We start from the raw sequence: 14,861 nt of genomic DNA, 5'->3' as shown, positions 1-14,861 counted from the left end.
TAGCTGTGCATTTGATAGCAGTGTTGCCAGCTACTGTAATGCAGGTGGACAAAACCAAAGGCACAGTCAAGAAATGTAGTCCCTTTTTACCCGTGATGCTAATGGTTAAAAAGTTACTAGTGTGTCTTGAAGTACATTCCCCATTAACCAGTTTCTGATACAGTAAGATTTGGTGAGCTCAATACTAAATCAGAGAGCAGTGTGTAATCAGAGCCCATTAATGAGGAGCAAGAAAAGGAGATTTATCCCGCTATTGCAAAGTATCTTTGTGTCAACTTAAAATTTAAATGAACCTTTTTAAGAAACAGCTTTCATGATAACCTGTTGCCAAGAAGGCTGTGTGGTTATTGATAGCAGTGTGAGAAAGATGCAGCCAATTACCTAGGCTGATAATCTGACCCCAGAACAGATCCCTGTGATTACCTATGATACAGATCACAGGTAACCTTTGAATTCAATCTTAATAAAAATAAAGGAACACCAGTGAGAAGGGAAAACATACCCCTCCTTTGCTGAGCATGCTGGCACACTGTGAGAAGTGCAGATAGCTGTGAAACGATTGGGAAAACTATTATCCATACCTGTCCTGGGATCTGAAGGTGTCTCCTACTGTTAACAGGATGTAAGGTCTGTCTGTTCAGTAGCCCATGTGAGTATGGAAAGGTCCACAGGAAAATCCAACTGTTTAGCATGGCAGGTCCTTTTTTTAAGCACGGTCTGTAGGATGTCTGTAGTTCCTCACCTGTGGCACTGTAGTGAAACATTTGAATCTCAGCTTTGTCCAACCATTCCAGTTTCATTCTGCATTCCCATTTATGAATTATCAGTATTCCTGTAAATGTCTGGAGAAAGGGCAATTAAAAGATTCAGTACAGATGCAAAGAAAGGAAAGATGAGAATAAAGAAATAATTTTTGGAAGAAACAAACCCAATGTGACTGTTTTTCTTAGCCTTTTGTCTTGCTGAAGGAAACTTGTTCATTAAGAAGGAAAATAATTGCAGAACTTTTGTATGAAGTGACAGATCTGAAACTGTTAATCATATTGTTATAGAAATCATTGTTCTTGTAGTGATTTTTTTTTTTTTGGCATGAAGAACAAATTAGATATTCAATGTCAAAGTGGAACAATAAATCTAAGTAGTTTACATCATTATAAGTAGCTCTAAGAATGTGTAAAAGAGAGATAGCATATCATTTTTTTTTCTTTAAACAGTGTATGCTGCAGCTATAATGTGCTGTTGAATATATTTGGGTCTTCCTCACCTACAAGCCTATTATGTGTGCATGGGCTGGTCATTTTATTGTAACACTTGCTTTTCACAGAACCACAGAATGGTTGGGGTTGGAAGGGGCCTCTGGAGATGATCTTGTCCAACACACTGCTCCATCAGGTTCACATGGAGCAGGTTGCACAGGTTCACCTGTAGATAGGCTTATTGCTGAGACTGTCAAAAAGAGGTTAATGTCAACTCTAGTGAGAGCCACCTGTTGGAACTTTCCTTTTTCCTAAAGAGAATTTATTTAAAAATCAAGAAGGTCTTTGGAAGAAGATAAAAATACCCATTGTACCAATGGTCTTCTGTTTAAGTCCTTATATAAGCTTACTGAGATTTAAGGTACAGTGAGTAATTTTTGTTGCTTAAATGTAACTTTTCAGTGTCCTTTGACTTCCATATGTCACTGAGCAGCCTTTAGCCACTGTCCTGGCAGGACACACAATGTATCTTGTATACCCTGAGCATCTGAACCCTCTTTCAGAGATACAGATAAGCCTTAGAGAAGTGGTCCCTTCTGCAGTGGCTAAAGTCCCTGCTCTTCTACAGTCTCTAGAATGTTTTTTTACTACTTGTTGCTGTAGCTCCTAAAATCATTTATGTTAGATCACATGCCATGCAAGATGCTTTCAGTTTCTTACCTGCTTACTACTAGTAGTGATACCACCTCAGCAGTATGCAAGTCAAGGCACTTGTGCATTTATTTACATATGTCTAGCTGTATGCAAGATCTAGCATTTTGGAAGATAGTGAGGCACCCAAACTTTTTACCAGCTGGAATTATAAGAAGTTTCCTAGTAGACTGGACATCATTCAGGCACTGTGGAAAATCCCATTATGTACCTGTCTGGACCTTGAGATGCCTTAATTATCTGGAAAAACTGGCCCCACACTCCCTCTATTTTCCATCTTGTGGGTTATGGTCTCTTGTAGCACCAACTGCCCTGGAGACCTGGTGCTGCACGTGCAGAGCTTGATGTCTGCTTTTGCTGGTGTTACCTTTATGAGTAGATTTTTTATTTCTATCCTCCAGACTTCCTAGATCATCATAAATTTTAAAGTTTCACTGTCTAGGATATAAGCCCAGTAGTTGATACATACTCAAAAAGGAACCAGAAGTGTTGCTATAGTTTTTAGCATTTTACTTCACTGAGGGAAATTAATCTGGCCACTCATAAATATGCACCAGCATTTTTAATTCACTTCGGTAATAAGGGTAGTGTTCTTCTGTTAGCTCTTACAGGACTTCCTGGGAGTGTTCAGCTGCCTTAGAAAGTATCTGGTGAAATTGTTCAAGCCCTATTCCCTTGCTAGAAGACACTTCATTTTTAAATATGTCTTTGCATCAGCAAGATCCAGGCAGTCAGGATTGTTTCCTGTAGGGAGCAGACTGGTAAATGTGATTTGACGTGGGAGTGGACTGTCCCAGAAGGTGGTGGAGTCACCATCCCTGAAGGCATTTTAGGAAAGACTGGCCATGGCTCTGAGTGCCATGGTGTAGCTGGCAAGCTGTGTTGGTCTGTAGGCTGAACTCAGTGATCTCAGAGGTCTTTTCCAACCTCACTGACTGTGTGATTCTGCTGCCATTCAGTGGCTGAGCTGAACACTTCTCCCTGCTTGTCCGTGGCCAGTGGTGTCCCAGGTCCAGTCAGCCCAGACTGGAGCTTGCTGGGATTGTGGTGCCACTGCTTTGGCAGCTGCCTCAAGCTAGAAGGGGAGAAATGTGCTGGCTTGCTGGCTGGAGTCTGGCAAGTCCACTGGCTGACTGTGTGGACTGTAACGTGTGTAATGCAAACCCTGCATCTTTCAGAAATGAAAAATAGAGTGCTGCATTTTCTGGGGAATTTTTTTTAATGTTAGGTCTCTGGGATTCATGTGACATTTAATAGCATACATTTCAAATTAAGCACGTGCTAGCAGCTAGCCTGAGGTGTAGCTGGAATACCCTTGTGAGCTCCTGTTCCTACCACAACTAGAGGAAGCAAATATTTTTTTTTATTTGGTGATGAAAGCAACTTGGGGAGTTTTAACCTCAGTTCTGAAGTGGCACCAGTCCTGCTGCATAACACAACATTCTCCAGGCTTTCACAAAACAGAAATAAAGCATCAGACCAATCCCACAAACACACCTTGTTCTGTTTCTTACCTGAAACTTGAGAACATGACCCTGCTGGGCAGTCCCTGCCATTTGTTGTGGAAAACAAGGTGGTGTCTTTGCATTCCAGGTTAGGTATTTATGTTTGGGTTGGGTTTTTGTGGTTTTCTTTGATTAGTTTGGCTTGCTTGTGTTTTGGTGGTTTTTTATCAATTTTAGTCATCTACTTTGATTGGCTGTGTTAAGTTACTTTACTTGCACAGTTGGTGAAAGGGAGGAAAGCAGTAGACTCTGCTGTTGACCTTTTCTTGTTACTGTGTAGCTCATTTTAGTTATCTTCTCCTGACCATGTAAGCAAAAGTCTGTTTGTTTTAGGCCTTGATCTAGTAGTCACAGAAGTCAATACTGAAAGGGTTTTTAAGATTTGAATCAGGCCCCTGTATACATTTAGAAAAAGTACTTCTTGGCTATTGTTTAACTTTTTAAATTTTCTCCTTTTTAATTTTATGAAACTGAACAGTTCCAATGAGTTGTCCTCTCTCAACTTGCTCCCTTCCTTTCAGAAGCTGCGGTTAATGTTCCCTTTTTGGCTCTGCAGAGGAAAAAAAAGACATTAATAGACCAGCTCACTTGAATTGCTCTTGTTGAAAACTGATTAAAAGCTTATTGCAGCCTCGTCTCACAAATGGCATGCATTCTCGTTCTCATTTGATGGGCAGCCTGTCGGCTTGTCAAATTACTCAATAGAATAATTCAATTACTCAAAGCAGCATTGCTGATATGAAGAGCTTATGTAGCTCATTGCTAGTGACTCTGTGCTTTTCACTCTGCAGGCTGGAAACATGATTTGTGAGTGGGCTGTGGCTTTAACAATGGAAGGCAAAGCTGCTTCATCGTGTATTTCCTTTCCTCCTCTTCCCTTACCCTCCCCTTCCTATCCCTTCCCTCTACCAGGCTATTTTTGTGGTGTACTGAGCTCTCAAAGCAAACTGAGGGAAAGGGAAAAGGAGTGAGGTCCTTACTTTGCAGATTTAATACATACTCTCTATTCAGAAAATACAACGTGTATGTGGGTCAGTGATCCCTGCAGATTTTTATTATTTATAGCCATTTCTATAAATACAGGACTTCACACAGCAGGGTTCACACAGTGCTGTGTTGCTTGTAAACCAAAACGTTTTTATCTGTGCTACGGTCTGGAGGTAGCAAGTGCCAGCTCAGAGGTGAAGATAGAAATGAAAGAAAGCAGTGCACGTGCAGTGGTGACCCTGCCACAAGGCAGACTGTGGAACTGGGAAAACACTGTAGTGGCTCTAGCAGAGAACAAGGCTTTCAGTGCTATTTCTGCATTTGATGCCCAAGGGATTTTTATTCCCTGTCTGTGTTTCTGTTCATGCATGTGCATGAAACATAGGTGTTTCTCTGTGCCATGGCTGGGACTGGTGACAGCTGTGTGGGTGGGAACGTGTAATCACAGAACAAACTTCCTGCATCTGCCCTGCCATGTACTTCCAAGCACAAAGCTGCTCTTTTGGTTGATTGCTGCCTCTGAGAGCTACCCAGTCGTGCAGGGGTGTTGGGTTCCTTCTGCCTGTGCTGAGCACTGGCACTTGCTGGGTAGGCTCCCACAGCAGCAAGTGCTGCACACCCCTATCAGTTGTTAGGCAAACATCTGCAGCTGGAATGTGTGGCATGCTCCTCTGATTTGCCAGTTCTCAACCTTGCATAGCAACACATGTAAAATACTGAAGTGCGGTCTTTCTGTTGCTGTTAACATTCAAAAATCTCAGTTTAATGTGGGCAGTAAAATTCTTGGAAAACGTTGGTGTTTTGTTGTGTGAATAAAATAGATCCTGGTCCTTTCCCCCACCCCCCAAACTGTGGCAATCCAGAATTTTTCCCCCACCCCAATGTGTAGTTTGCTGTCCTTTAGTTTTACTGCCTCGTACCAAAAACATGGCAAACAACTGAGATGTGTGCTGGGTGCTCAAGGCCAAAGGATGTTTAAAATGGTCAGAGTTTGTTTTTTGCAGCCATACAGCATTCTACATTTTGGAAGGAGATGGTGTATCACAAGATACTGAATATGACATTATGCTGGTTGCAATTTATTTTCTGTGCCTGGTTTGGGAAGGCATATACTTAAATATTCTAAAATACAGAACTATTAGAGAAGAATGAGTGCCAGGCATCATGCTGCATTTATTGCTAAATGTGTGTTTTTATTTAATTCAGACTAGCAAGTAAATCTGCAAAGAATTCAAGTATCTGTTTTTCAGAGCATGAGCAGACAAGCACTGGGGAGCAGTTTGCAGGATCAGGACTTCAGCTTGCTCTGGGTAATAGACCCTCAGGAGAGGAAAGAGAAAACCCACTTTTTAGATACAACTCTTCTTATCTTCTTAGCAAATATTTCTTCTTAGCAAATTGTGTTGGCGGTTGGACTCTTAAGCATGTGATTAAACTTTAAAAATCAAGATATTTAAGAGTTAGTTAATGTATTAAATCCTCTTACATGCCCTGTGTAGACTATAATGTCATGACTGATAATTTCTGTTTTCTTTTCCAGTACAAGGATGCATTTATGAAAGCAAACCCAGGGTACAAGTGGTGCCCCACAACCAACAAACCTGTGAAAACCCAGGCATCCAGTGTTACGAACAGGAAAAAGCTGTGGGCCATTGCATCAGACTCTGCAAAAGACTTACCGAGCCCAAGGAAAGTAACCAAAAGTGAAGAAATGCCACAACTTAACTTTGGGATGGCAGGTGAGATTTCCATCCATGGTACTGAGCTGTAGCATCCTCATTTTGTCTGGGGATGTGGTGTTGAAACTGAATGGGGATACCTGTACATGGTAGTGTAGTGTCCCAGATTAAGTTGCCAAAACTGTAGTTAAACCTCTGTGTAACAGTTTTCTAAAATTTTCTGTAGTGCATGATTTATTTTCAAGAGCCAAATCCAGATATGGGGCATCCTAGCTCATCCCCCTTGTAGGGCCCAGATTTGATTGATTTCTGATTCCAGCTGATCTGATGTTAGACACTTCCATTCTCTGGTCAAAAAAGAAAGTGCTGATTTGTGTGCATTCTGTTTCTCTGTCATAGAATGCTCTACTCTTTTAATTAATTTACTATTTGCAAAAATAATTTATGGTGTCTCAAGTTGAATATGTTAATATTCTTGTAGATTAATGTACCAGTGGGGCTAACACTTTTGTATTTAAATGAAGAGAAACATAATTTAATTTCACTTAAATGTGCTCATAATACCTTAATGTACCCGTAATACCTTGGAGGAGCAAATTCTAAACTTCTAAACATTTGGGAAAAAAAGAAAAACATGAAGAAGTGTAGGTGGAGTGCCTGAACTGGTGAACAGCAGATAATCTCTCACTGATATCCATAAATAGCAGAACTGTTGTAGTCATGACCTTGAAATACAGGGACATTAATGTTAAGTACTGACAGCTTAAGAACCTAGCAGTCAAGGTTAAAAAAAAAAAAAAATCCCTGCCATTTTTTTTTCCCTTTTGTTTGGTTGGGGTTTTTTTGTTGTTTTTTTTTTTGGGGGGAGGGGGGAGGGAGGGTGGGGAGGTTTCCTTGTTTGAAGTTTCAGATGCATGATTATTTATAAAATTAGAAACTTTGTTATATCCTACCTGGTTTATGACAGGTATATAGCAGGATAGGACTTTTCTGCTCAGGGAGATTGTGAGCTGGAGAGTAGAAAATGGTCTTATGGGACAAGTGTAAAAGAATGAGCAGGGAGAAAGAGGCATGTGTACCTCTGGTATGAATACTGGTATGAAAATTCCTGTAATGAAATTTCTTGTGGCTCTTCAGGAACTGTGAAATGTGATCAAAATAAAAGTGTTTCATGCTGCATCATTCTGGTATATGGGAGAGAAGTTTCAAAAATCTCAAGCCCTGCAGACCATTCTGCTTTTGCTTTTAGAGGAGTCATTTCTATGCTTCTTAAATATTTATTGACTTAACACAATAAACAAGTATCCTTTTTCTACCTCTCATCCATCCTTCAGTGTTCCTGCTGGGCTATCCTAATGTTGAGTTTTTGAGTACAGAGGTCTTGAATCTACACCCATCAGAATAGGGGATAGGGAAATTAAGAATTAATTAGAAACCAATCCATTGTTTTATCTGTAGAGTCATTCATTCCTGAAGAAAGTCCTTTAGTGCTACCTGTGATAGTCTGTTGGTTTTTTCCTGTGGGCTGAGTCAATGAGCATAGTAATTCATAAGGATCTTGCCCCAGTCCTCATGCCAGTGAAGGCTGGCAATATCTTGGGTATAAGAATAGCTTGTTAAATAAAAGCAGCTTCTGACAGAGATGTTAGCTGCATCCACATCATGACAAGTGTGCCATGCCAGATGGATTACTGCTTTGTCAGCTACCTACCAGTTCATGTTAAATATGTTTATTGTGCTCCTCTCTGCTTGACTTCACATGATAGTTCAATTCAACACTCTTCTACCCAGTACAATCTCCTTAAAATCCAGACTTCATACTAGCTGATGAACTGAAATGTAGCTGAACCACCTCAAAAACATGTTTACCTTTGAAATGCCACTGATGCACTTGTATCTTCAAGGCAGGTAACTTCCTCAAGACAGGGTTTATACAAGTCTAGAATCATGCCAGGAAATCTGGTCGTTGCTAGTCATGTCTTAATTGCTTTTTGTGTATTACATTTTACTTTGGAAAATCTAATATGTAGAGAGCAAAATCTTGCTTTGTTTTTCTAAGTCCCATGCAGGCTGTTTCTGTCCATTTTTTGGCTTTACAAGAGTAACCATGCCACATTTAAGTCTGTCATACTGACCTGCCATTATGTCAAGAAGCTGAGGTGTGGCACCAGCATTGAGCTTCTGACCTGCAGATGCACTAGCAGTGTCCTTGATCATCCAGCCTGGAAGCTGTAATTGAGCATGTTTTTCTCATGATGGGGCTCACCTGTGTAGGGTGCAGGGCAAAGAACACTGCTGTTTGCAACAGCTTTGCCATACAAATGTGTGAGATTCCCAGTAGTTGGATATTTTTGCTTCAGAAGAAAACCATCCATGCCAAAATGCTTTTTAGTGAGGCAAAGGCTGGAAGAAAGACACTTCTAGAGTAGGCAGTATCCCTATAGAAACACAGTTCCTGTTTTTCAGAAAAAAGCTCAATTATGCACCCAGGTAAAAGTTGGTTGAAGGTGGTTCCTACTGGCCTTCTTCATTCTTAGTACCTCAGTTTGTTGTTTCCTCTGACTGAGAAATGGCTGTGATGAACAAGCCAGCCTGCTGAGTCTGTAACCATCAGCACTACCAAAGTATGTCATTCCCAAACAGAGAGATGGTTCTAAGTTTCATCAGTATTAAAAGATGTTGAGAAAGTCATGAGTTGCCTGCCATTCTGCAAATCATATGTGTGCTATTTTACCAGTATTGTTGATTTAAGAATAAATTCTGTAAAATACCCCTTAAAATTCTTCTTCATACCAGTAAGCTTCTAGTGCCAGAAGAGAAACATTATTGTGCTGAGAAGGCACTATAAGCATATGGCAGTGTTTGGATATGTACATTTTGTCTTCCCTTAGGTGAAGTTATTTTGTAACTGGAAACCTTAGTGGAAGGATTTTTCATTTTATTGTGAGCAGACATCTAAGCACCAGCCCTCTTACAGCTGCAGCATAAGTGTTCAAATTGCTTAAGCATCACATTAAACTTTTATTTCCAGTTCATCTGTCATTTTTTCCTTCCTCTTAATTTTTACATTTAAATAAACACTTAAAGTATATGCTTACTTGGGGAGAATAACACTAAACCACACTTCTATCTTTCTTCTGTTATGATAAGCTACTTAATTGAAAGGCAGAAAGCTAAAACTACCAAAAGGATATTTAGAAGAGGAGCAAGAATTTTACAGTCATAAACCGGGTGTTCTTAAGAGAGCCAAAAGTGGGGAAAGGGAGGAGGACCAACAGGTAACAAAAATAAAGCACAAAAGAGCAGCTGGGAGTCATCAGGGTGATGTGAGCACAAGAAAGTGCTGTACTGCAGTTCATCAGGCATAGTGTTTTCAGGAACCCCCTCATCTGATGTGGTTGTGCTGCTGGTCATCTGTGTACAAGAAAGATGAGCTACACCTGGGATGACTGCAGAAGAGAGCTATAGGAATTGTTGAAATGATGGGAGATGGATGGGCTTGATGACATTGGGAGATCTTGAGTTGTTTAGACCAGGAAAACAAGTGGAAGAGGAGTAGGACAAGTCCTGTAAATGCAGAAAAGGGAGATAGTATTTAGGGAAACAGTTACTAATCTTAGAGATGCGAGTACCAGAAAAAAAATATGTACTACCTGGCCCTGAGTATATTTAAGCTAAAACCTGGAAGAAAGCCCTTCATGCTTAGAAGATTTGAATCCTGCAAATACCTTCCAAAGGGAGTAAAGAAAGTAGGAAGCAACCAGCCAAGGCTTTACTGTTTAATATGGGGCTCAGTAAGTTTATGGTGGGCCTGGAGATCTCTTCCAGTGTCTCCTTTCTCCAAATTAACTGCCTGCTTAGGCATTATCTTTCAAGATATCCTCATTGCTCTGATGTCCTCTGGTTTGAAGAACTGAATGGTTTCTGATCAACTGCTTGGATGGTTAAAAAGTGCTGTTGCTGACAGGATCACTTCACTTTTGAATTGTGCTTAAATAGTTACTGGCCCTTCACATTTTCTGTGTCTTTTGTTACTAGATATTACACTTCTGGTAATGCCTTGTCTCTTCACAGAAGTCTGATTTTTTTTTTCCTTTTTTTGTTAAAAAGGCAAACTTAAAAAAGCAACAAGACCCCCTACCTGTGCTCTGTGTGTTTATTATGGTGAAGGAAAAAGTTAATTCCAGTTGAATATTGGGTTTGAAGCTAGGTGCTATTTAGGATGCCTGTTTAATGCTTTTTAATAATAAACCACTCTTCTATCCATGAGGTAGTATAAGAATTTGGTTTATTTCCATTGTTTTCCTCTGTTTCTATTTAATACCCTTCTAAAAGGCTATTGAAAAAACTTGCCTTGAGAATGTCAGTGAGAGATGCTGTGTGGAGGAAAACTTTGGGCAGCATCTGTGGTATTGAATTAAACAGCATCAGTGAGTATTCCCATGAATTGGACTGTGATCATCTGTAGCACTAAACTATTTGGAGGTTTACAGGTACAGATTTGGCCCATGTCAGCTGAAAAAATCAAAAATTTCCACTCACATTGTGGCTGTTGTAGGAGACATTTGGCCACTGTCTGTCTCCCTGTCTCTACATGACACTGTTAAATCAGGCGCCTGCATTGCTCCCAAGGCATTCTCCCAAAATCAGACAATTAGTCTTCATAGTGATGAAGAGCAACCACTGTTCTGTGGGGAAAAGCTACTCCATGAGTAATGCAGTGTCAGAGTTTATTGCTTTCAATTCTTGTCATTTTCTGAGCTCCTGAGGTGCAGGAAGGCTGGAGGGGAAAAGCTGTCAGTATCAAATACTTGGAGAAAGAACATTTATATCTTCCATTCCTCAATTATATATTGTATTGGCGGGGCAACAAGTAGGCAGGCAGCTTGTCTGGCCGGTGCTTATGCTGTTCTGGCTTCCTGCTTCAGAGCTGTCAGGCTGGCACTTTTCACCACTAAATACAGCTCTAAATTGAAGACAAATGAAAATAGAAATTTTGCTTCAGAGCTTGATCATGGTGTTTTGTTCCATCCTTTTATTTGTTCGGTCGCCAAGGAAGGAAGTGCTCCCTTGATAGGAGCATCCACTGACTTACCAACCTGTGCATTATTAGAACATCTTTGTGTATATTTGTGTATGAGATCATTACAGTTGCTGTTTTAAAGATATTCATCTCTGTAGTACATAAAACCTTTGGCAGTAGAATTGTAAATCCATGCAATGGGGTGTTAAGCACACAAATCCAATTAAATCCTTCAAACAGCTTTGAAAGCCTTCCCAGAGGGTACAGAAATGGTTATTTGTGATTCTCTTGAACTGCCTTTTATGGCAGCTTGCTGAGTGTGTCTGTGACAAGTAGTCTTCTGGGGCTTTAGTGGTGCAAGTGGTAGGTTTTTTAAACAAGTAAATGAATCAGCTTAAGACTTTGTTTTACTCTTTTAACAGATCCTACACAAATGGGAGGCCTGAGTATGCTGCTTCTCGCAGGGGAACATGCCCTTACTGCACAGGAGGTAAGGAACTCTCTTCTCTCCCTAGCCACAAGCTCTCAGTTTAAAGAGCTTGTAAGAGGAATATTTGACCAGTGGGGAATAAAAGGTAGGACACCTCTCAGGTAACCACAGCTGGGAATGAAGTGTGAGTCTTGTGTCCCAGCTGTAAATGCAGAGGTTGAGCACAGTAAAGTATTAACTCTGCCGATACTTGAGCACACCAGTCAAGCCTGTCCCATGAAGAATGTTGTCAGAGGTAAAAGGGTTGAAATAACAGTGACTGTCTTAACAAACAGGTGGTTTGTAAGCTTTTCTGGGCAAGTGCTTGTGCAGTGCATCATACAAACTGTGGCCTTGCCACTAAGAGATAAATAAATAATTTCCTACAAAAGTCAGCATCATTGTATATGCATTCTGAAACCATGCAAATACTAACAGGAAATTGAAGAGGTACAGTCTGGTCCTATTCACTAAATCCTTATATCTAAAAACAAGTTTGTAAAGTTTGTAGTTGCCATCACAAATTTGTTTTACATTTTTACAAAGGAGTATAATAATTATTTGTGCATATCTGCAGTGGTGCAGAGATCTCTGGTCTTTCTTTAGACTGGTTATTAATATAATCTGAGCTAACTTTTAAAATTGTTCAAAAGGTGGCTTCTTTGTTGGGTGTAATAAGTAATCACTGTCATAAATTACTAGCTCTAGGAAAGAGCTCTCTTTTGTAGTTCTTGCTTTTATTGGGAGGAAAAGTAATAATTAACTTAATCTGTATGTATAGTGCATTTGAGATGCATTGTTCCTGTGCTGCCAGGACTCCTCAATGCCCTTTGCACACCAGTTTTAGCCATGGAATTTTGTGCTGTGTGGGTACTGGCCTTCTGTGCTGCAGCATGAAAAATAAGAAACATTCGAGCCAAGTTGACAGAGAAGTGAAAAAAAATACAGTATTTTGTGCTAAAATTGTACTGTCCTGTACTTCTCAAACTTGTAATCTCTCAGTTTGGAGCATAGAAGCTGCTTTTACTAGGCTGTTACATTTAAATGTGAGGGAAGGTATATTGTAGTCACAGATACTGCATTCCTTTAAAAAAGGACTTTGCTATGACCTTGAGAGCTGAGGTATCTCGATTTTACAAGAGTCTCAGTAGAATGACTTCAGATGGCACTGTAGGAATAAAATCTACATATAGATTTAGAGTCAAATCAAAAAGCATGTTGTGTGATTGTTTTAGTGCATGAAAGTTCTTTTAATCAAAACTTTCTTATTTTGAGCAAAAGACACTTCCCACGTGCCTCAATAAATCCCATTTTTCCTGATAGAAGCATACAATACAACTTGTGATGAAATATTCACTTTATGTATAAACTAGGCTCTACTTTTCTGGACCTGTAGTCTTTAGAAACCTGGCCCTTCACATCAAAGAAGCAAGCTGTTCGATCTGCTTTCCCCAAAAATGGGGAGCAAAATAATTGTCATAAATACAGCCCAGACAAAACTAGTTGGGGGATTGTTAGAATTTGTGATGGGCCATAATTTAGCCCATACTTACCAATGAGTTACTGTATTTTAATTGTCCTACCTATCTGACAAATGGTTAAGAGACAGAGCACTTTTCCAGGGAACTACACATCTCTGATTCTTTTTGAGAGTTCCCTTTGTAAAATACTTCCTCCAGATCAGTTTGGGTAATTGGTATTCTTAAAGGTACCCAAATGTACAAAGTTCAATGCTCCTCATTGCTTGTTACCAGGAATTAAATCTCCAGCTGTATGTCCAGGTGCTGTGAGACTTTCTTAGTTTCTGTTGTGTGGCAGCCCTGACGTGTCTTCCATTTTTCCTTTATTTTCTTTTGTTTCAGTGGTGTATAGGTACAGAGTAAATATTTCTTAGGTATGTGTTTCTCAAATAGATCCTAAATCTTACTATTTAGACTAATCTATTTAGACTTGAATAACTGAACAGCTTTTCTGTCTTCCCACCCTCAGCCATGCAGACAGAGGAGAGATGTAAGATGGCCATTTTTGCATGCCTTTAGGATAATCTAAAGGTTGGATTTCCATGCTTATGGTCTCACACTTAAACCAGTATCTGGGAGGTCAGCAGAACATGCTAGGAGCTGGTATGACAGACTCAGAAAGCAGCTCAAGAATTCATTGCAGAGTTGGGAAGCTGCTTTGCTCTTCTCTGGAGAGGGGTCAGTTGTGTTGTATTAGAGTTGGTATCCATGTGGGAGAGAATATGGTGTACTAAGAATGCATGTCACTAATAAGAATGTTACTACAGAGGTATGGTTAGTGAAAGAGGTTCAGAAGTTGATTTATTATAGAGAACATATGTATTGTTTTTATGTGCACGATTACATAAATACACATTACACATGTAAATCTTTGGCATCTCTATTCTTTAAAAAATTAGTGTCACATTTAAAAAACAGTGTCATATTTTACAGAGTGCTCTAAATTATAACATGTAGTCTAAATTATCATTAAAGTGTGTATATACACTGAAGATACATGTACACATATATGGTGCTTAAACTGAGGATCTGCCAGACAGGATTACCTGTCAACCTGCATATTGGCTGCTGTGCATATGTATGATTATGCATTTTTGAGTGGCCTTTTAAGCATAGGTCTTACCTACTCTTCCAGTTTTAGTTGTTAATGGAGGGGAGGGCAGCACTGGCACAGTTTTGCTCAACACTTGAGAGAAGATGAAGGACATTGTACTTTGAGGTCTGCTGATCCAATGAAAAGTATTCAACACCTGCTGATGTTCTGTTTCAAGTATATGCTAAATGAATGAATAGGGGTTTTTCAAATGAGGTGTTTAATCTTCAAGTTATCAGAAGATGTTAAGTAAACAAGTGACCTACCAGCAGGAGGATGGGAAGAGGCACAGTAATGGTACTTACAAAATCGTTTTGGGGCTTCAGTTGCCATCTCTGTATGTTGCCAGTATGTTCCCATTTTCGCAAAGTTTTGTAACAGGCTAGAGAGTTTCTCTTCTGATAAGGGAATTCAGTGTTGGTAGGTGATTGATTTCTTGGCAGCAGCTGGAATTACTAAGTTACTAAGCAGATAGGCAAGAGAAGCTACAGACCTTACAGGTAGTCGGCAGAGGACATGGATACGCAGTGAGTTTCCCCCTGCATTTTGGATCAGTTTTTTCGTTTGCATTTTTCATCAGTTACAAAAACAGTGGTGTATGAGCATGTTTTATTGAATACCTTAGCAGAGATGCTGTTCAGCTCTGCTCCAGCTGCTGTGGTTGTGCCAGCAGAGCCT

The 14,861-nt window shown here is 39.9% G+C and overlaps 1 protein-coding gene across 20 annotated transcripts in view; it reads left to right on the top strand.

Annotated features, from left to right (window-relative positions):
• BBX (BBX high mobility group box domain containing) overlaps positions 1-14,861 on the top strand; it is a 136,513-nt gene that overhangs the window by 77,081 nt on the left and 44,571 nt on the right. For all 20 annotated transcript variants that reach the window (XM_056503911.1, XM_056503974.1, XM_056504021.1 and 17 more), the window contains 2 exons: positions 5,940-6,138; positions 11,524-11,591. In XM_056503911.1, coding sequence (XP_056359886.1) covers positions 5,940-6,138; positions 11,524-11,591 — 267 coding nt within the window. The remainder of the gene's footprint in view (positions 1-5,939; positions 6,139-11,523; positions 11,592-14,861) is intronic.

The sequence above is a fragment of the Oenanthe melanoleuca genome, chromosome 1, assembly GCF_029582105.1.
Source record: "Oenanthe melanoleuca isolate GR-GAL-2019-014 chromosome 1, OMel1.0, whole genome shotgun sequence".
Classification (NCBI taxonomy): domain Eukaryota; kingdom Metazoa; phylum Chordata; class Aves; order Passeriformes; family Muscicapidae; genus Oenanthe; species Oenanthe melanoleuca.
The sequence above is the reverse complement of the archived record's forward strand: the minus strand, read 5'-3'. Positions and strand labels throughout refer to the sequence as shown.